The 23,491-nt window shown below is 47.4% G+C and overlaps 1 protein-coding gene across 1 annotated transcript in view; it reads right to left on the reverse strand.

Moving 5' to 3' along the window:
- Positions 1-23,491, reverse strand: part of PPP1R21 (protein phosphatase 1 regulatory subunit 21) — a 395,061-nt gene that overhangs the window by 37,158 nt on the left and 334,412 nt on the right. Inside the window, exon 21 of the mRNA XM_085612732.1 lies at positions 19,231-19,359. Coding sequence (XP_085468858.1) covers positions 19,231-19,359 — 129 coding nt within the window. The remainder of the gene's footprint in view (positions 1-19,230; positions 19,360-23,491) is intronic.

The following is a 23,491-nucleotide window of genomic DNA, read 5'->3' on the forward strand; positions in this document are numbered from 1 at the left end:
CATCATGAAGTCGAACATTAAGGTACTGCAGTGCAACAACACATAACAATAACAAACCCCCCCACCCTCCTCCCACTCCAACCCCCCAATTAGGTTGAGATACGGTGACCCTCCCAAAACTGACCCAAAACCAGTGCTCCTGTAACCTTAGCTTGGGAATCATCCCTCGAGGGCGCGGGGTCACCGGCACACTTCCCTATCTACAAATGATAGGGTGGCCGAACAGGTATTGCCTTCCAAAACCTTCAGCAGACTAAAACCAGTATGTATAGACGACTGTATCTCCCAGAGCCGCAATAGTGTCCGTCGTGGGGACTAAAGTTTTCCGTGGCTCGTGGTGAACTGGCCTTGTCCGCGGCCCCACCCACCCCCCACCCCTCCAGTGATCAGGATATGGGAAACAAGGAGAGTAGCATATACTTATCAGGAGAGTCACAGGGCGATACCCAGTAGTGCAGGAGAGCGTGATCCTCATAAATGTCCGCTCTTTCATTCCACGTCACTCAGCTGGTCTATTGGAGATTTCGTACTATCGCCTTGCAGCCCGCCATGTGATCTCTCCGCCTTTCTAGCAAATTTCAGCGCCTCCTTCGCCTCCGTGAATATCAGTGGCTTCCCTTTGTGTTGAATCTTCAGCTTGGCAGGGTACAGCATGGCGTATCTAGTGCCCACTTTCTGGAAGAGCTTTTTGGCCGGTATGAACTCACGCCGTGCCGCCTGTACAGCCTGTGTAAAATCAGGGTACAGGGAAATGGCCATGTTTTGGAAAGTGAGCTCGCCTTTTTCGCGGGAGAGCCGTAGTATGGTGTCTCGGTCCCTGTAGTTGAGCACGCGGGCAAGGATCGGTCGCGGCGGCGCCCCCGGCACCGGGCGCGGACCCAGCGTCCGGTGCGCACGCTCGATCAAGAACATCCCCGACAGCTCTGCCCCAAACAGGTCGCGGAACATTCCTTCAACAAATTGCTCCATGTTACCAATGTTTGTGGATTCCGCAATCCCAATAATACGTATGTTGTTTCTACGGGAGCGGGCTTCCAAATCCTCGTTGCGCCCACGGATTACCTCCAGGACCTTGTCCATGCGGAGCAATTGTTCCCGAGTGTCACTGTGGCTTTCCTCACAATCCGCGATCCGCGTTTCCGCCGCCGTGAGTCTCTCCCCGTGTTGATCGACTGTGCGTGAAATGCCCTCCATTTGCTGTGCCATAGAGTCTAATTTGTTGTCTATTTCCCGCAGGCAGCCCTTGAGGTCGCGAAACATACTTTTTATGTCGTCGTCTGGCGGGGGCTCCAACTGCGTCTCGGGGACCATCGTCTGCGACACCTGGTCCACTTCAGCACCGCGAGTAGATTTCCGTTCGAAATGCAGCCGCGGCTGCTTAGCGTCCGGTTTCCCCATAGGCCTGCAGGGGTAAGAAGACAATAGGGGCCCAGTGGGGGGGGGGGGGGGGGGGAAGTCCCGGCAAGCAAACACAGGTGTTGGTACCCGGTCACATAGGCAGCCCCCTCGGGCACTCAGATGTCGTCCAGTTCAGTCACCACCTGCAGCCCCCTCCGCAGTCGCAGCAGCAGCCAGGCGTCTAAGCTCAGCAGTACTCCAACGCTCCAAATCTAACCGTTATGCGAGCCGCTTCGTTCAGAGCGGACGTGCATGGGCTGTAATGGATGGGGGCAGCCACCTCAGAACCTTCTCGTCGTCTCCTTCGGATAGCAGCAGTTGGCATCACCCGCTGTGCAGAACGGGCACCTCCAGGGGCAGACAGCCAGGCTTCACAGTTCCGCACCAAGCATTGTCCCGCGTACCGGCAGGGTCGCCAGCCGAAGCAGGTATCACGGGAGCTTTCACACTGCACAGGCTCCTCTAGCGCGACCCTCGGGCACACTCCGCGTTGCTTCGCCCGCAGGGGGCAGCGAGCTCACCATCGCATCCGTGTCGTGTAGCGGCGCTCAGTCCGTGCCGGATTTGGTCGCTGCATCACCACAGGTTCTCGCGGCAGTTCGCACCGCGCGCCGGATCAGAGGCCCTCGACCAGGGACTCGCGTAGCGGCTACAGCCGCCAGGCAAGATGTGGGCGGGCCGTGGCGTATCGTAGGGCCGGATCTCTGGGATTTCGCTGCCGATTTCAGCCGCGAGAGCCGCCACCGGGTCCTCCGGAGCTCCAGCACCTCTCGCCACAGCTCTGTCTGCCCAGATCAGGAGGCAGGCACGGATGGGCCTTCGGATAATGCGTTCGGCCGGCAGAGCCCCGTTATACGGCGGCCATCTTGCGGCTCGGCTCGGCCACGCCCCCGCCTAATTTTAGCCTTCAATTTCAAATTTCTTCACATTTACATAACGTTTTAAAATTCCGAATTTGAAAATTTGCTTCTTCATTTATTCACACTTTATTAATCTGCTAATATTTTTTAATTTTTTAAGCAGTCACAAACCCACCGAGTAGGCCTCGTGGACCCCCACCATGATGGCAACACTGAAGACTGAGAAGTTTGGTAACAAACCTCTCAGCACATTAAACCCGCACTGATGCCAGTGTGGGATTTAATGTACAATGCACGACAGACGGAATCTTAGAGATGCCCCCTGAACCTAACCTACAATCCACGTCTTGTCTGAGGGACTGCCTAAGCTGCCACACAGCAGACATTGCTGGACCCCTGGGTAGAGAGCCATTCGCTCTCCTGGGCCTGCAACAATGCACATCCTGGGCGAGGTGCTAGGTGCTAGGTCTCCTCCCCCAGGATGGGCAGGGGAAGCTTCAAAGACATGCCACCTTTGTGAGCTTCTCCAGGCCACTTGCTGTACTCAGCAACTGGCCCCTACTGGCTCTGACCCCCACTCTGGCAGGAAGACTGGCCGGAAACCCCAAGGAAGGAAAGGGGGTGTGCCAGCCTCTGCCAACCCCACCCCTCAGGTGGGGGAGGCGAGGTGAAGCACATCTCCGGGCTCTCGCCATCTTGAAGATGGGGAGCCCTGCCCAATCAGGACTAGGCTACTGCCCCCCTCCCACAGGAGAGTGGCAGGGTAGGGGGTGTACCGACCCCAGGGAAGGGAACCATTGGCCCCTGCCCCTTACCTACCTGTAACGCCCCTACATTTAGTATGTAGGGGCACCGTTGAACCTTCCTTCCTCAGATCCAGATTCCGAAACAAACAAGAAGATCAGGAAACAAGAAGACCTGCCATGCAGATGCTAACAAGAGGAAGACACCAACTGATTTTGCCCCAGCCCTACAGTCCTGTCGACCCTTGAAGCTGCCCCTGCTAAACCCCAGCGTCTCCAGTGGTCAGCAACCTCAAAAACCCTGGAGGACCTGACTGCCTTGTGACTCTAACTAACTGGGACTCCCATGAGCAGTGGTACTGCTCAAAGCAAGTAACAAGCCCTGGCATCAGCCAGGAACCGTGACTCCTGCACACTTTGCACCTGCCAAGCCTGGCCTGTGCCGGAGTGAACAGAGACCACAAGGACGTCCCCCCGGCGACTGTGCCCCTGAATCCAGCACCCAAGGACCCACCCCAATGCTCCTGACGACGCCTGCAGCCTCAGAACCAGGGACCCCTCCAACCGCGACCAGCAGAGGGTAAGATTTCCCAACGCCAAAAGGCACCCCTGCACCCGGCATCCTGCGGCCCCCTGTGTCCAACTCCTGGGTGCCTACCTATCATCCAACTTACCTCTCGAAGTGGTGGTTGCACCCGAAGAATCTTCGTCCCCGAGCTTGCTGCCTTTGTTCGTCCTTGAGCTTCTCCATTGAAATCCATTGAGCGCCCGACGGCTCAAAAGCACCCTGCACCCAGCCGCCCGAGTGCCCCTGGCAGTGCAACCTCAACTCTAATCTACTTCCCCACTTGCCCTGAGCAAGTGACCAGGAGCCCAGGTCCCACAGCCGCGTGGCCTGCTAGCCATCAGCCACCAACCAAAGGCCCCCTGCCTCTATTAGGATAACATTGGGCCTAACTCACTCTGCACCCGGCTGCCCCTGAGCCGCTGAGGGTGTAACAACTGTACCTACCTGACCCTGGGAGACCCCTGAGTCTATGCCCAGAACCTTAACTCTGCCAGTCAAGTACTTACTCAAAAGCCGACAACTCACTTTTCTTCCATAGGGTAACATTGACTGGTTTCACTTGGAAATTCTTCTAAGTGTCGAGTCTTGAAACTTTAAAATATTCACTAAAAATCAGCCTATCAACAAAAACGAAATTACTCACCTGTTATCAGGAGAGATCCCAGTGCTGGATCTTAGTGCCCAGCACTGATCCTGCAAAGTAATTACAACCGTACTTACCGCTAACTTGATTTTCCTCCTTAGGATAACATTGCCTGGTTTTTCCAGAAATTCTTCTAAGTGTCGATTTTGCAAACGTACAAATATTCGTTAAAAATCGCCTGTATCACAAAAACGCATTCTTTCAACTGTTTACAGGAGATGCACAAGTGCTGGATCCAGGATCCAACACGAAGTAAGAAAAAGTAACGATAACTCTACTTACCTGCTAAGTGAATTTCCTCCCATAGGATAACATTGGTGATTCTATGTGAAAAAGTTTTTAAGTGTCAACTTTTAAAATACAATAATATTCCTTAAAAATCACAACTGTAACCAAAACGTTTTTACTCAACTGTTTACATGAATCTATCTCTGAATGCACTTAAGAGCGATGGATTGGCCAACCACCAGGAGTTGCGGGCTACTCCCTCGACCGTGAGGATGGAGCAAGTAGTGGTGAGTGCTCCCCCGATTGATTTAAAGCTGCCACCAAAATCGTTGCCAGCAAAATCTTTGTTAGCTGCTTCTAGGATAGCTGGTGAACCCACCAAACCCCCTACCTCTGGTGCAATCTTAGAAAACACGTTACCTAAATGCCTGGGGTTAGTACATCAAAACACTGCAGTAAAAACACCGGGGCCAGTTCACCAAAGCCATTTACCTAAATCCATGGGGTCAGTAGAACAAAAAGACAAATTCAGGGGTGAGGTTGGTCATCCTATACACTTACCTCCAGAAAGTGACCCATACGTCGTGATCATGACTGGTGTTCCTGAGTTAAGGCCTCTCAAAGAAGAACCAACGCGGTCCTTAAAAAACAAGGTACAGCATTGGCTAAATGTTAATAGACCACTCCCTCACTCTTGTAGTAGCAGGATCCTTATGGTGCGTAGGGTTCCCTGGATAGGGAGTGAGAAGAAAAAGATTCAGGGAGATTGCATTATTGTCAATTTTGATAACTCTCGAACGGCTGATTATATCTGCCGTCGTAATACATGGCCCAAAATTGACGGAATAAAGGTGAGGAGACTCTCTTCCTTTTATCCTCCTATAAATTGTTGTGACGACACTCCCGACAGGGGCACGTCCAAAGTAAGATCTTGGAACAATAGAAGGGAGAGGGAGGCTTGGCTAGGCTATGAGGGTAGAGATACAGCTCTTTCTGAAGGCTGGAGTGGCATACCACTTGCCAACAGATTCAGCTGTTTGGAAGAAGTAGATTGACCATCATTGGGTTCTGGATTTGTCCCTGAGGACAATGAATGTACTAGCCCCAACCCAGTCCAACTTGTAGACTGCTTCCTACCCACAAACTGCTTACCCCCTATTCAGCCTACTTCCTCCCTTGACCCTACTCCTCAAAAAGATTTGCAGACCCCCTCCCACTGCCTACGCTCCACCCTTGTACTAGGGTCTGGGAAGGCACCATTTGTGCCCTGCATCGAGCCTGTGAGCCATGATGTCTTTCAGCCGCAACCTGAATGCCACAGTATTCCAAATAAAAACACTCCCATTAAACAGGGCGACACTATCAAGATCTTAAGCTGGAATGTAGCTGGCATCCACAGGAAACTTCAACTGCCTGAGTGGAATACCCTAGTAGAGGCGCATACGATTTGCCTATTCCAAGAGACTTGGAGCATGGAACCCGTGTATCGGGTAGGCTATATTACCCATTTCGTTCCTGCAGTACCTCCAAGAAATGGGTCAGGTCGTCCGTCGGGAGGCCTACTCACTTGGGTAAGCATTGCCTTAAATCTACAGATTGAGTCAAAGCTAATTAATTCCCCAGATATTCTAAAAATCTCTCTGAGAGGCTTACAAAGAGGACCCATCCTTGACTTATATAATGTATACGCCAGAGGTACCAAATATGGCTCTCCATCCCCGACAGTATCTATCCTTGAAATGGCACTGAATGAAAATTCAGCTGGATCCCAAGTATTGGTTGCGGGTGATCTTAACTGCACCTATGAGCCCCTTATACAGGACGACATCCATGACCCAAGTGAGGATGATGTTAGATGGGGTATCCCAACTTTAACCATCCCTCCGATCACAAAATGGTCTAAAACCGCTATTCAGCTCAATGCCCTAACGCTGGAATTTGGGCTAAGAGCAGTTAATGGTCGCACGCGCTCTGATCCTTTGGGTGCGGCCACGTTCAATAGAGTCAACCACACCTCTAGGATCGATTACATCATGCTAGATTTCATTCTTTGGAGCTTTGTTCAGGACATGGTAGTCCTGCCTACAGTTGAAAGCGATCATAATTCGCTTTCATTGTCCCTCAGGAACCCATGGCCTTACGAAAAGACCGCAAAATCCCTTAACCCAGCCCACAAAATTTCTGTATCTTCGTGTGGGAAACGTCTAAAATGGAACATGGTTGCGAAGGATGAAGCTAAACTAAATATAATTAATACTGTTCTCATAGATGCACAGTTAGAATTGGAATTGGATAGGTCAGACAAGGGTGAGCTAAATCCCGGCCGTGTTACCCCTATTTTTGAGGAGACCATTAAGTCTATTGGGAATGTATTCCTAAAAATGAATCAAGTGGGCAAAAATGCAGTAATGGGGCTCCCAAAGGGAAAGCACGATTGGTACACACGTGGTTGTAGGCACGCCAAATCGCTCTTGATTAAGGCCGTTAAAAGCAAAACACAAGGAGATATTCAGGGAGCTAGGCTAAATTACAAGAAAACCCTGGCAAGTGCTAAAAAAGAGTGGGAAATCGAATATTGGCGCTCTTTAAAAGAGGCAAGCTTGGGGAAAGACGCAAGGCGTTTTTGGGACAGGATTAGAGCCAAAAATAGACCCGATACTGATTTTATTACATGCAATATCACCAGCCAAGTTTGGGTCAATCACTTCTCTAAACTTTATGCAAATCAATCAGGTGCTACCTCTAATGCTCTCTCCATGGACATCTCTAATGAAAAACACGTAAGGGAGGGGGCATCAGCAACCCCGGATTTGCTAACAAGGAGTGATGCTCTAGCAACTGGAACATTATGTATAGCTTTGCCAGTAAACAACAGGGTGGCTGACTCCATCTTCTCGATTAAAGAAGTGGAGTATGCAATTACTACCATCAGGCCCCAAAAAGCAGCTGGCCCAGACGGCTTACCCGGGGACCTGTTGCGAGCGGACATCCCGAAATGGGGTAAATTTATTAACTGCCTGCTTAATGCCATCAGTGGGGGAGCGCCAATTCCGGCATCCTGGAAAGGGGCGGAGGTCGTCCCCATCTTCAAAAAGGGGGCCAGGGACGACCCATCTAATTACAGACCCATAAGCCTGCTAGATATAACACAAAAGGTGGTCGGGAAGGTGTTGTTGGTCAGATTATTACAATGGATCGACGAAAACGGCATCCTCTCCGACTACCAGGCTGGCTTCAGAGCAGGCACCGGCACAATCGAGCAAGCGTTTAGATTGTTGCTTGTGTATTGGAAGGTGGTGGTCTTGGGCAAAGGCAGTCTTTACCTTGCCTTTATCGACTTGAAGACTGCCTTTGACCTAGTACCTAGGGAGGCTCTTTGGAAAGTCCTTGCTGCCATGGGGGTGCCCAACTACTTGCTCCTGTTATTGGTAAGGCTGCATGTAAACACTTTTGCCCAGGTGAGGTGGGGGAGGAATGGTGAGAAAACTAACAGAATTCCGGTAGAGAGAGGGGTACGCCAGGGATGTGTTCTAGCTCCCACCCTCTTCTCGCTATATATCAACGGTGTGGTTGAGCATCTATTGAAAGACCCTTCAGATGAACCATCCCTAGCGGGGGAACGTATCCCGACCCTCCTCTTCGCGGATGATACACTCTTGCTCTCCAAAACCCCAATGGGCCTCCAAAAACTCTTAAATAATTTCCAGCTCTTCTGTATAGAGCGGGGTTTGGTAATTAATAGAGATAAAACAAAGTATCTGGTGTTAAATCCCCCTAAAAAATCCATACGCCCCCCAAAATTGAATGATGAACCTTTGGGGAGGGTGGATGTGTTTGACTATTTAGGGATTCGTTTATCCCATAATATGCAGTGGGGCCCCCATTTATGCAAGATGCTGTTATCTCATAAAAGAGTTACAGGGGCTCTCGTGAAGGAGCAGCGCTCCTGTGCTATAAGACCGATAGCCCCCGTTATTGATATTTATGCAGCAAGAGCAGTCAGTTCTGCCCTTTATGGTGCCGAGCTCTGGGGCTTTTGTGATACTGGCGACTTATCACGAGCAGAGAGGAAGTTTTTCAGGGTCATTATGTCACTTCCCCAAGGCACCCCCACGATCCCATTAATGCTCGATCTTGGTTGTCGCCCCATCGGTGATCTGGCGAAACTTCGTCCTTTATTGCTATGGGCCCGCTTGTGGCGGGTCCCGGAACTAGCCAAATATGCCAAAGGTCTCTCGGAAATCATGTCACTCCCTGGATGGCATAGGATAAAATGGTTGCGTGACATGAAGGCCCTTTTGCATAACCTGGGGCTAAATGCTTCATGGGAAAATAAATCTTCCCCTCCGAAAGCCACGCTTAAGCTCTTATATTGGAACTGGATTGCGACCCAACGGATCTCGAACACATCATTGGGGAGACTTACTGAGGACTTCCTGAATTTTAAGGATCACCCAATCCGGGAACTATATCTCGACATCATCGAGAGCCCCTTTGATAGAGCTTTGTATTTTAAGTTTAGGACTGGGACCCTCCTACTTTATAGCTTTACATCACGATGGAATTCCCTCCCTCAGACCTCCGATCTTTGCCCTTTTTGCACATCCAGACGTGAGTCTGTGGCTCACTTTTTATTCGAATGCCATGAGTACGCCCTCCCAAGGAAAAGATGGCTTAAGCAACTGTGCCGCTCCTTGGGAACTAGACACTATATTGTGGCACTCCGTATTTTAATGTCAGATGCTCGCTCATTATACGTTTGTGCCCTTGCAAAATTCTTATCTTGGGCATGGCGTATCAGAAGTAAAAGGCTTAAGGAAATTGTTTAATTCATTCTTAAATAATTATTTATGATCTGTTTTTGCACCTCATTGTAAAAATAGGTTTCTTCTTTTTTAAATGAAATTAACTTATTCCATTTTTAACTGTTATGCTTTTATGATATGTTTTTATCGAAATAAAGCCTTTGACTGACTGACTGACAACTGTTTACAGGAGATGTCCCAGGACTGAATCTAGGATCCAGTCCTGTGGTAAGAAAAGTTATCCAAAAAGCAATCAATTGCATTTAACTAGAAATTCCCATTGAGCTCAATGTATAATTGTGTTTGAAATTGTGTTGCCCATTACAACAACTGTATCTATTGCATTCAAAAGTCTATTGCCTATTGAAAGTATTTATCTAAAGCATCTCATTCTGAGAAAGCATATTTTGATACCTATTGTTGGTTCTAAAATAAAACCACTATATATTTTTATACAAAACCATTGGCCTAGAGTTCAGTTCTTGAGTGTGTGAGACCATTTACTGACTGATTGTGTACAACAAATGCTTTACACTGTCCTCTGATACTGCCTTACAGCTCGACCAAGCTACCACTTTAGAGAGTAAGGTTATATCTAACTTTAGCCTCTGCCAAACCTCTGGGGACTGTGGCCTCTGCACACTGTACCTATTTGGGAACAGTATATACAGAGCCACTTTCTTACAGGTGCCATAAGAGCATGATCCCTGGCCAAGGACTGAGAAGATAAAGGGCTAATTTGCAGTACTGCAGTAGCAAGAATATTCAATTTATTGGCAGCATTTCTACACGTAACTAAGTCATATGGAGCAAGCCCACGAGGGCAGCCAATATGGAGTGAAACGTTCTTTGCCCTATGGACTCCTAATCTGTGGGACTGCAGTCAATCATGTCTGACCATGTTGTAACAAGGTACCTAAAGGTGGCTTTGGGTTGATGAACAAAGTTGTGGGAGGAGAGTAGCTGGAAATTTATCAGAGAAGGAAGGCCGAGGAACGAACTGTATTATGGTAAGGGACTCAGAGACTTGGAGCTAGTACAAGGTCTGATGATACGTGATCACAACTGTGCAGCTTTGCAAGAAGCCAGGCAGCTTCAACTCTGCATTCTTTGGTTAAGGTCCAAGATTAAGCCCAGCGACAGGCTGTTTCTACAGTTGGGCTGAGAGGACATGAGTTGTTACGGTCACTTTAAGGGGAGAGGAGAAGTAAAAGAGGATTATTTTCAGGATGGGCAGGTGAAAGAAGTGAGAACTGACTACACACTTCACTTCAACCAGCTGGGCCAAGGGCAGATCACAGCTGAAGAAAGAATAACTGTTTTCATCTTTTGGGAGGGTGAGGGAAGAAGGCCGAGAAACAGCAGCCATGGAGGATGGGTTTCCTTGCAGTTTAGCTGGTTGATGAAGGAACAGATTGTGGTCCATGCAAGGGTTAAGGCGGGTGCACATGTCTGGTATCAGAATCAAGATGCACCAGAATTTAGGCTATTTTGCATGCGAATAGAAAGCAAATACAAGTAGGCCTATTAATGGGGTAAAAGTAGAAAAGTTGATAGTGAAAAATAGAATAGAAAAGAGAAAGGAGCCTTTTGAAACACCACAAAAAGTTGTTTCAGATTGCAGAAAAAAGGAGGTGAAAGAGACACGAGGTGAACAACTGAGGCCTGAAGTATGATCCTTAAGTCAGGTTTAAGATTCCAGTTACATTCAACTTGGATGGAAGTATAAAGTGGTCTATAATGCTGGGTGCCACTGAGAGATCAAGGAGAATCACAGCTTGAGACCAGTTATCCGAAAGTAGTCTCACTTAAATAAAGATGGAACAATCTGGTTTATGGGGCTGGTCGGAAAAGACCTAGCTCTGAACAAAGCCTGGAGGAAAATGGGTAACTGGAGATACGCTGGTTGTTCTTAGGCATAAGTAATGTTTTTTCCACTAGGTTGTGACAACAGTTTATTTAGAGCCAGGGCACAGCACCTATGCCAAGACAGATATTGAGTTCAAACGGGATGAATGCCAATGCTAGACAGAGAAGGTTGGTCTATCAGTGCTGGGGAGTAAGGGTCAATGAATGAGCATGAGAGATGGACAGAGAGAGATGGATAGAGGGAAGCAGTGAATGGAAATGTAGTGTGGATATGCGAGAAAATTATTTGAACTTGTGGAAACAGCGGCTAGTTTCAGCCACTGCACTCATAAGTATCTAGAATATGCAGTGTAAGGAGGTGGTAATATCAAGGTGAAGGGAGAAGATACTGCCAATGATAAATTGGGCAATTTTATATATTATATGTGCATTTTTTTAGATCGCAAGTCAAGTCTGCTAATTTGGCAATGGTCTTGGCTAAAAGATGCCTTCAGTTTTTGTTGGTATGTATAAGGCTATCAGATTTCAGTCCTGGGCTGCAGGCTCTATCTTACTGCAAAGAAGGGAGCACCACGGGTCATTTGCCTACAACACTGTTCTTGGGATATTAGTGCTAAAGTTAGGAGTTATATGGTGCCCAATGAGATGATGGAACAGGCTTGGGCCATAGCAGAAGACTATAGGCAAATTAATTATCTCCTTTAGGCATTGTTCAGCACTGATGCCTTCTGCACATCCTTCTTTGGGGGATTATCCTGGCTTGGATGCATGCTTAATGTATCTTCATTTAAACTGTGATTTTCAATGCATATGGAACCTCCTCTATACGTATGTGATATTATTTCACCAAAATTGTTTAAAATCCTGATGATGTGCAGACACTTTTGTTGTATTGTTTTGTACTGATAATTTTCAAAACAATTTTAAGAAAAAAAGTAGTGGTGGAAATGACAACAATATAAAGGAAAGAGTGACTAAGCACGCGGGTGAAACCATTAGAAAAATAAATAAGACAGTGCAGGTGTCATAGGTGGAGCAAGGAGGCAATAGAAGGAATTCACAAAGCAAAAAGGGGTACAGCTCGGTGGATTTCCACCTATTAGGGAAAAGGACAACCGAGAAAAACGTATCAGGGAAAGGGAGAAGAAAGGGAGGGTATTAGGTGTAAAGGGTAGAGCAAGAATGAGTCTATCTAATCCTTTTCAACAAAATGGAATTCTTCAGATTGCCCTCCAGATATGCTTAAAAGAGAAACTATACTTAAAAGACAATGTGTCTCGGAAAAGCGGGTAATAAAAAATACAAAGGCAAAAAAAATATGAGAGGCACATGAGTGAACGAATACCAAAAATCTAAACAATAAAACCTTGGGGATTGATTGACTGGCAAATGTTATGTTATGTGCATTTGTATAGCACACTCCCACCACAGAATGGTTCTGCGATGTTTTCGGAATTTTGTTGCCCATTTCCATTCTGGGTTTCTTGTCGAATGGAGTGAGAGTGGTCTGTTGAACTTGTGCGTGGTTGTGTTTTGCATTACTAAAGCTCAGATATCTTGGGTAATTGCCAGCAGGTTGGATAGAATATTGAATTGTTTAGTGTTTGATACTGTTGGAGGTGACCAACAAGATTCTTGTGAAGCATTATATGCATGAGTTCATGGGCAGAAGGAATATGCTACTTACCAGTATGCATCTGTTCTTGGCATGTAGAGCTGCAGATCTACACACTTTTGCATAGATCGCCATCTGGTGTTGGGCCCGGATGTTTGCAGTTTGTTTTTCCTCTTGGAAAGTCTTTGGAAGTCACGAGGTCAGTGACTCCTCCCTTGGATCGTATTGCGCATGGGCTTCGGCTCCATCCTCAGATTGTTTTTCGCCAACAGGGAAAGATGGAGCGTAGTAATAACAGTGAAGAAACCCATGTGTGTTGTATCTAAATACTGGAACAGATACAGGTAGCCGTGGAGGCGGGTGGGCGTGTGTAGATCTGCAGCTCTACATGCCAAGAACAGATGCATACTGGTAAGTAGCATATTCCGTTCGAGGCATATGAGCTGCAGATTACACACTTTTGCATAGACTTTATAGCAGTTCTCAACCCTAGCGGCGACCACCGGTTTCTGTTGCAGTGGTTTGAAATAGTGTTTTTAGTACAGCCTGGCCCACACTAGCTTGTTGCTTGGTTTGCACATCTACACAGTAATGTTTAGTGAAAGTGTGCGGTGTTGACCATGTAGCTGCTTTGCAGATATCATCTAATGGGATGTTCCCTAGAAAAGCCATAGAAGCCCCTATCTTTCTTGTACAGTGGGCTTTAGGGGGAACAGATAGCGTGCGTTTTGCTTTGTGGTAGCAAATCTGTATGCATTTTACAATCCACCTAGCTATCCCCGATTTAGAGATGGGGTTGCCTTTATGTGGTGGAGAGAAAGAGACAAACAGTTGTTTTGTCTTTCTGAAAGGTTGTGTTCTCTGGATATAGTAAAGTAAGGCCCTTTTAACATCCAGTGTGTGTAGAGCCCTTTCTGCAACAGTTTGAGGTTGCGAGAAAAAAAACGGTAATTCTACCGATTGGTTTAAATGAAAGGGTGAAATGACTTTGGGTAGGAATTTTGGGTTGGTACGGAGGACAACCTTGTTCGGGTGCATTTGGAGAACTATATTTAAGTTCCACACAGGTGAGGGTGGTACTCTGGGGGAAATTATCCGTTTGAGGCCTTCCATGAAGGCTTTAATGGCAGGCACTCTGAAAAGTGATAGGTGCTGTCTGTTTTGTAGGTAAGCGGCAATTGCTGCGAGGTGTAGCCAAATGGATGTATATGCTAGGTTACACCTTTGTAGATGGAGTAAGTAGCATATGATGTGCTGTATAGATGCGTCTAGAGGGTTGATTGTGTTGTTATGGCAATATAAAACAAATCTTTTCCACTTGGCAGCGTAGCAGGCTCTAGTGGTAGGGCGTCTAGCTTCTCATACAGTCGGGGGGGAAGGTTAAGGTATCCGAATTCTAGGATCTCAGGAGCCAGATCGCAAGTTTGAGCTGAGCTGGGTCCGGGTGTCTGATCTCTCCATGGTTCTGGGTTAGGAGGCATGGTGAGAGGTGTGGCACTACCGAGAGTTCCAGCAGCGTGGTGTACCACCGTTGTCTGGCCCATGTTGGAGCTACTAGAATCAGTGTGAGGGAGTGCTGTTGTAGCTTTCGCACCACTAATGGAATTAGTGGGAGAGGTGGAAAGGCGTACGCAAATTTGCCTGACCATTTCATCCATATCGCATTGCCTTCGGACAATGGGTGTGGGTATCTGGCGGCGAAGCTTGGGTATTTTTTGTTTTTGTGGGTGGCGAAGAGGTCTATCTGTGGATGCCCCCACATCTGAAAGAACGGGTGAAGAACCTGCGGGTGAAGTTCCCACTCCTGGATCTGCTGCGTCTGTCTGCTGAGCAGATCTGCCATGGTGGTTTGGACTCCTGGGACATGTTGGGCTTGGAGAAAGATTTTGTGTGGAATTGCCCATCTCCATATGCTCTGTGCTAGTTGAGAGAGCTGTGGAGAGTGTGTGCCACCTTGTTTTTGAATGTAGTACATGGCGGTCATGTTGTCTGTGCGAAAAAGGACTGCCTTGCCTAAAATCTGTGTCTGAAAGGATTTTAGGGCTAGAAAGATTGCCAGTAACTCCAGATGGTTGATATGGAGTAACTTTTGTTGCGGCGTCCATGTGCCCTGCACTGTGAGGTGTAGTAGATGAGCTCCCCAGCCGGAGAGCGATGCGTCTATTGTTAGGATTATTTGTGGAACTGGGTCCAGGAACGGTCGACCTCTGGAAAGATTTGAGGTGTTCCACCACTGCAGAGAGCGATGGGTGCGACCGTCTACCAACACCAGATCTGTCAGTTGCCCCTGGGCCTGGTTCCATTGGCGCGCTAAGCACTCTTGGAGTGGACGCATCTGGAGTCTTGCATGGGGCACTATGAAAATGCAAGAGGCCATCATCCCTATCAGTTGCATAAACACTCTTGGTGTGAGAGAGTGTTGAGGTATGAATCTTCGACGCAAAGCCTGAATGCTTGCAATCCTGGCAGGATTGGGGTAGGCTATGCCTTTTGAGGTGTCTATGGTGGCACCGAGGTATTGCTTTGTGTGGGATGGTATTAGCTGGGGCTTTTGGTGTTTCACTGTGAAGCCTAGCTGGTGAAGTAGTTGAATGGTAGTGGCGGTGTGATGTACACATTGGTTGTAGGACGTGGCTTTTATTAGCCAGTCGTCCAAATATGGGAAGACGTGAATGTGCTGTCTTCTGAGGTGTGCCGCCACTACCGCTAGGCACTTGGTGAATACCCTTGGTGCTGTTGTGACTCCGAATGGGGGCACTTTGAACTGGTAGTGTTGCCCGTCCACTACAAATCTGAGGTACTTTCTGAGAGCATGGTGTACCGGAATGTGAAAGTATGCGTCTTTCAAGTCCAGTGTGGTGAGAACGTCGTTTTGGGAGAGGAGCGGAAGTACCTGCTGAAGTGTTACCATGTGAAAATGGTCCGAATGTATGTATGTGTTTAGAGGCCGGAGATCTAAGATAGGTCGTAGAGTCTCGTCTCTTTTTGGTATCAGAAAATATAGGGAGTAGACCCCTAAATTTTGCTGATTGGCAGGGACTTGTTCTATCACCTGTTTTTGTAGGAGGGAGATTACTTCCTGTTTTAGTAACGTGGAATGTTCTTGTGACATTGGGCGTTGCCTGGGTGGAATGTTGGGGGTGGGGGGGGTGGATGTCAATTCTAGGCAGTACCCTGAACGAATAATTTGGGTCACCCATCTGATGTGATGGTCTCCCAGACGTGAAGGAAATTTTGTAACCTGCCCCCGACCGGAGTGGGATGGTCTGGAGGGAGCAGGGGGAAGTCATTGGGTAGGCGGTGTGGCAGAGCGGGCGGTATTTGTTTTGCCTCTGCCTTTATTGTTATTGCCTCTATAGCCGCCTCTTTGATAACCCCTTGTGAAGGTGGATTGAGCAGGGGATTTGTAGGACGTGGACGCGCTATCTGAGGAGTAGCCTCTGCCGTGCCCCGAAAGGAAGAGCGGCGAAAGGAGCGCCTAGGAGGATGTGACTGCAGGGCTCCCATAGATTTCGCCGTATCTGTGTCCTTCATCTTCTCGAGGGCCTCATCTACCTTTGGGCCGAATAGATGTTCTTGATCAAATGGATGATTTAATATGGAGGCTTGTACCTCGGGTTTAAAGCCTGAAACTCTCAGCCAAGCATGGCGATGGAGGACGACGCTAATGGCCCTGGAGGCTGTGTCTGCTGCGTCTAAGGCACAGCGTATAGAGGTGTTAGTTATGGTCTTACCCTCTTGAATGAACTCATTGGCCCTATTTTTGTATCTTTCTGGGAGATGGTGCATGATGGTTTCTAGTTCATCATAATGCGCCCTGTCGTATCTGGCCAATAGCGCTTGAGTGTTGGCGATACGTCATATATTGGCTGCCTGTGACGCAGTGCGCTTTCCTGACGCGTCCAGTAGCTTTGACTCCTTGTTAGGTGGTGGTGCGTCGCCTGACGCCTGGGAGTTTGACCTCTTCCGTGCAGTGGAGACCACTAGGGAATCCAGTGGCGCTGGCCCTTTGATATAGGCAGGATCTGTGGGGGCAGCTTTATACTTCTTCTCTATGCGTGGGTTAATGACCCTAGCCCTGACTGGGTCTTTAAAAACCTCTGGCGCATGTTTTATTACCCCTTGAGCATAGGTAGTATAGAAGTAGACCTATGTGCGGTATCAAAAGTGTCGAGGAGGAAATCTTCCTCTACTGGGTCAGTGTGTAGCTCTACCCCGTGATAATGTGCAGCCCTCTGAAGTAGGTGGTGAAAACCTAATGAGTCTTCTGGTGGAGATGGCCTGGATGGATAAAGGTCATCTTGTGGGACATCTGGAATGTCTGGATTATTATAATTGTCCCATGGGTCTGGGGATCCTGTAGGGGTGGGGTCTTGTGGCACATCCCCTGGATCATGGTATGGGTCCCCCTGATCATCATGGTCTGGAGACGGGGTCGGAGAGCAATGAGGCAGGGGTGGAGAAGGCGGAGGGGGCGGAGGTGGAGAGGGTGGAGGAGGTGGGGAAGGCACTCTGAAAGGGGAGGTAGCATAGTCTTTCCTCTTTGGAGGTGGAGGCGGAGCCGGCTTGTCCAAATGTCTCTTTTTAGTAGAAAGTGCCAAATATCCAGTTTTTGGATCCTTGGTAAGTGTCTTTTGCAAAGGATCCGGTGTAAACAGTTCCTGAGACAATGTTTGTTCAGTCGGCGCCAAAGGTTTCGGGTCCGATGGCTTTTTATGCTTGTCCATGCCGTGCTTTTTTGGAACCTCCGATTTTTTGGTTGGCGCCGAGGTAGGCTTCGGCTCGGGAGTGTCGGTGCCGAGGGCCTTATGATGTTTGGTCGGCACCGAAAGGCTGGGTTTCGACACCGAGGACTTTGGTGCGGAGCTCGGTGTCGAGGTAGAGGCCGGTTTCTTTTTCGGTGCCGAAGTGTGTTTATCGGCAACACTGGCAGGCTGGCTCGAGCCAAAGCCGCCGGAAGGCTTATTAGGCTTCTTCACCGGGCCCGAAGGTGGGGTGTTTGAAGCAGTGTCTTTGGTCTTGCCTAGGCCCGGAGGCGAAGGTGTGACCGAAGCCTTTTTGGGTGTCGGCGCGGGTGTGGGTATAGTACTCACGACCCTCTGCGCCGGGGTGATGTCCTCCACATCCGAGTCGTCGGCTTCGGAAGCACTAACGAGGTCCTCTTCGGTGTGCTGCTGTCCCTGAGCTTCGACGTCGTCCCCGAAAATGTCGACTGGAACGGAGGTCGAGGAGTGCGCCATGTTTCGTCTGGCCCTTCGATCTCGAATAGTCTTTTTCGATCTGAAAGACTTGCAGGCGGGACAGTCTCGAGCCTCGTGTTCAGGGGATAGGCAGAGGTTGCACACCTCATGAAGATCGGTGTGGGGGAATTTGGACCCGCATCGAGGGCACTTCTTGAATGGAGTTCTTTCCATCAGCCGGGACCGGAGCTTGGATAGGCCCGAAAGCCGCCGTCGACGACTGGAATCGAAGGTGTGTCGAAAAGAAGGTGATTGAGGAGATCAGGATCTGAACAATACCGCGATGAGCGAGGATTCCGCTTCGATCGTCGAACTGGAAATGTTCGGAACCGGAGCGCGAAGTATTACATCCGAGCCCGATGGCGGAAAAAAACAATCTGAGGATGGAGCTGAAGCCCATGCGCAATACGATCCAAGGGAGGAGTCACCGACCTCGTGACTTCCAAAGACTTTCCAAGAGGAAAAACAAACTGCAAACATCCAGGCCCAACACCAGATGGCGATCTATGCAAAAGTGTGTAATCTGCAGCTCATATGCCTCGAACATGACTTTTCTGTTTGTCTTTCTCTTTCGGAATGTGAAGTTGCCTGTTACTTATCTTTAGACATCATTGCCATTGCGTGGGTTTGAAGCTACTGTCAAATATGGAAGAAGTGGGTAAACAGTTCTTAAGTTATTACACATTTGCAATCAAATACAAAGACCTTAAACTGTTTCTACCATTAGCCGATTTAATGAAAGACCATTCAAACCATATTCTTTCAAACATGCTAAGGCTTTAAAAAGTTTAAACATGACACAGTGTAAAGTGGTAATGATTGAGCCAGGAAAGTTTGAAGAGGACCATAGGAAAATAAAGAAAGCAGAGAGCACGGTGCACTCTTCAACAAATTGAGCTTAGGCACATTAAGGCCAAGACACAAAGAAAAAACAAAGCCAGAAGTTGTTAAACAGAGAAAGTCAGAAATCATATTTCTGCCGAAGACAGTTTATAGTTGTACTGGTAGATAAAAGATTTTAAGAGCAGAGAATTAAAATGTAAAGCAGAAGTTGTAGGAGAGGTAGCTCATTAATAGCATACACAATGTCACAGAAGAGGTTGCATACCCAAGTTCCTGGTTATCCACTAGCAAGGAGATACCACTGCATTTTCGTGGTAAGGTATGAGAACCAAGAAAAGTTTTATCTGTCACAGAAAAAGATTTTCCTACACAAAAAGTACCTTCGGAAAAAAGGTTTCTTAAATTAAAAACAGTTTACCTTAATTCCCATCTTTAAAGCATCAATTTCATCCCTCTGCTTGGATAATGTCTCATTCATACTGCAAAGATGATCACTCATCATACTTAACTGGTCTTCATAGCTTCGTTTGGTTGTTGTCAACTCATCCTAAACATTGAAAATTAATAAGGTATACATGTTTGCCAAGCACGATATGCATCATAAGTGTTATACTGACATACCCCTTCAAACCCTCAGATTGTTTCACTGAGGATTGTCTGCATTCAGATACCTTCAAAATAAATTATTTTAAATAATTAATAGTTAACAAACGCTACTTTCATCAACAAATATGCAGTAAATACATGCTTTTTAATTCAGATATAAATGTAAATTTATTTCTCCTCTGGATAAATGACTTAGTACATCTTTAACACACAATACGAGCAATTGGTTTCTTGGTGCTGGAATTAATTAGTTACTTAAACTAACTTACCTTTGGTAACAATCTTTCTGGTGGATACTCTTGTATACCCTCAGACTCCTCAACTCCTAAATCATCTCCAGTGCCAAACTAGATTCTGTAAGCATCAAACAGGTCTCTCGCATTGGCAGGTGGTGCTCAACTTAGTGTCAATGCCAGGACCCACCCTAGACATGACATCATCTGTGTACCACACTGTCAAAGGCCAGTCTGATGCGATCAGATTCACCTGCACCGGATTCTGACGTATCTCCCTCAGAACCCCTGGAATTATGGGAATAGGTTGGAATGCATTGTGGAGCAGGAATTCTCATGTCAGACAAAACCCGACCCCTAAGTTCCCTGCAGCGGAAATTGAAAAATGCTGAAAAGTCGGCAAAGCCCTTTCACGCTGTGGAGGAGAGAGTCACCAGAGGGATTCCCCAATGAACGAAGACCCCTTTACCTACCTCCGTATGCAGCCGCAATTCATGGTTTGCTAATGCTAAGAAAAATCCATACGGTCTGGCACCAAGGGATATTCTACAGGTGAAGAATCTGTGGTTAGAAGTATCCAGCAGAACAATCAATTTGATTCCCCGCTAACTTCTGAGAGAAGTTCTGGCCCCCTGGCTCCCCCCCTTCATAGCTTTACGGGTGACTCTGTTAAGAATCTCGGTGTCTGGTTCAATGAGAACCTGATCTTCTCATTGCAGATTAAGAAGCTGGCCGAAACTTGTTTTAGCATCCTGAAGTCTCTGAGGAAGTTTCTTCCTCTTCTGCCCATTGCTGCAAAGGAAACTGTTGTTCGTGCTTTAATTCTCTCGCGCCTCGACTACGCTAATGCACTGTATGCTGGCATTCCGGGTTACCTTTCAAATAAATTGCAGGTGATTCAAAATTCGGCCGCCCGACTCCTGCATGGCCTGACCAGCAGGTGCAGTGTGCGTTCTCATCTGCGCTCCCTGCATTGGCTCCTGGCAGAGGCTCGGATAAAATTCAAAATGTTATCCATTGCTCACAAAGCCCTCCGCGGTCTGGGTCCCATCTATCTTCAGAAGAGATTAGCTTTCTATACCCCGGCAAGACAGCTGCGTTCTTCCTCCCAACTTCTGGTGCAGATTCCTCGATTTAATTGCCAAAGGCTAGGCGGGAGCTCCTTTGGCCGGCAGGCGGGGCAGGCATGGAATGCTCTGCCATTGCCTTTGAGGGACGTCAAAGACTCTTTGATCTTTAAGAAAAAGCTGAAAACTCTTCTATTCTAGTTCTATTATTTAACTTTGATTCTGACCCTCACAAGGCTCGCGCAGGGACACTCCTCAGAGTATCTGCGCGCGGTACAAGTGCATATAACATAACATCTACTTATGCATGGCTACCCAATTCTAAAAAGGAAGTCATTGTTTAAAACGTTTACAGTGTTTAAAATCAATTTTCTCAATCTTTTGTAGCTGAATGCAAAATAAAACTTCCGTAGCCCAGGCCGAGAGGGGGGCTCGCTCTACATTTTTAACTTAAGGACATCTTCAGCCTGCTTAGCAAAGTTTAATCAGGAGTAAGGAAGCCTATCTACTACCCCCCTTTACTACCATTTAAAAGTACAGTACCTCTGTAGGCCCTGTATGGTGCAGAACGACTGGCCTGTGATCAAGTGTCTCCTGGGAAAACCCAGAGAGCCGCTTTTTGAAACAGATATTAAATCTTCTGACCGATGTGATGGTTCAGGTGATCCGGTGTGTGTTTGGGTTCCTACCATGGTTTGATGTGGCTGGGGCATGCCTAATAGAGCTCACATATTCTTTGGCTTCCTGAGAACACACTAAAAGTTCTCGTATATGTTCGAATAGGAAATTAGTCTGAAAGATCACGGACCAGCTCAGTTTTAAGGCAGATGCATTTATATAAAAGTACAGCATACTGACACAAATTGTTTATAGCAGAGGGAGGCTTTTCCCTCTATGCAAGCAGTGAAAAATCAGCCATGCTGATTTGTAAAGGAAGAGCAGTGAAACCTTCTATTGCCCAAATTTTAAGTTATGTTTAAGATAATGAGGCTTTCCCAATGTAGACTGTTTGCCAGAATAACAATTAAGGTTGGTGGTACTCAGCTTTCAGCTAGGCATTATTCCCTTAAATTACATCCCAGTGTGAGGTCATTGATTATGCACTACAATATCAACCAAATAAAGTAATAAAAAAATGGAATTTATAAGGTGCTGAAAAGTAGCTGACACACCCCATGACCATGTGTAAGGATACAGTATTTGTGCCGTTTCTGTGCAACTGTATATATGTACCCATTCATGGAAATGCCCTCAGGCACTCACTTAAGGTCTCAGCAATAACCCATGCACACCAGCTAACCCAAGACCCTCAAACATAATGACTCATTCATGACCCCCCTCATACAGTCACTCATTCTCTCACCATGTGACCACTCACACGACTCAACTAGGACCCTCAATCACATCCACTCACTCAGTGACTCACCCAGCTCACCAAATGACCTCATTCAAGCATTCACTTAATTCAAAACATGCATTCACTCACAGTATACCCACTCACATTTGACTCTCACTCAAACTAACTGAAGTATAACCCTCACTCATGCACCCACTCATACCCACATCACACAAGACCCGCACTCATGCAGCCATTGACTTTAACACACTCATGGTCTCATCGCGTACACACTCACACCAGCTGCTCCGAAGAGCCTCATAGATGCATTCAAATAAATGCCCCATAGCACGTGAAAAGCAGTATGAAAAAGGCTTTCAAAGTAACTCAAGCGTACCCTCACTCATGAACTCAGTGCAACGTACTCATGCACCCACTTAGACCAGCTCACCCAAGGCTCTCACCCATGCACTTATTCACATCAACACAGCCATGCATTCACTGTTATGTTATGTTATGTTATTTATTTTTGTAAAGCGCGCAGATGCCGCAGCAAAGTGGCGTCCTGGCGCTGAGGAGATGGTACAACATAACGGCGAAGAAATACTAATCGCAGATGAGGTGAAGGACCTAAACCGTGGAAAACAGGAAGGTTTTCAAACATTTCCTGAAAGGAAGAAGATTGGGGATGGAACGGAGCGAAGGGGGGAGGGTATTCCAGAGTGAGGCGGCTAGCACCGAAAAAGAGCGTCCGCCCATTCTAGCTCTTTTGAAGCGGGGGACAATAGCCAGATTTAACCCCGCAGAGCGAAGCGCTCTATTCGGGAGATAAGGGGAAATGGTCTGGGCGAGAATGGGAGGAGTGGACAACTTTAGAATTTTAAAAGTGAGGCAGAGTGCCTTAAATTTAATCCTCTGCTCCATCGGGAGCCAATGCAGATTTTGGATGGTTTGGCGGGCAGAGCAAAATCTTGGCAGGCCAACCAGCATCCTGGCCGCCGCGTTTTGAATGCGCTGGAGGCGAAAAGCTCCGCTTTGTTGACTCCTAGTAGAAGCGAACTGGCATAGTCCAGTCTGCTCAGGACCATAGCTTGAACTATGATTTGCCTGGTGGTAGGGTCGAAAAATTTGAAGATTGGTCTGAGACACTGCAGAGTGCCAAAGCAGACCCCTCCTCGAGCTCAATGTCTAACTCAGTATCCACTAACACCAACTAACCCAGGACTCTCATTCATGCACTCACTCACATCAAAAGCAAGAGGTGGGATAAGAGCTAAATTTGGGGGCATCAAGATACGTGATGGTCAGAGTGGATTAAGACTGCTCAACGGATGTTCCTCAGCCACATGCATTCCCACATATCTAGATTAGTGCACTTTTTTCCATATCTTTATTAAATTATTCATTTAATTTATAAATGCACTACCCAGTCAAAGC

This window comes from Triturus cristatus, chromosome 6, assembly GCF_964204655.1.
Source record: "Triturus cristatus chromosome 6, aTriCri1.1, whole genome shotgun sequence".
In the NCBI taxonomy this organism is placed as follows: domain Eukaryota; kingdom Metazoa; phylum Chordata; class Amphibia; order Caudata; family Salamandridae; genus Triturus; species Triturus cristatus.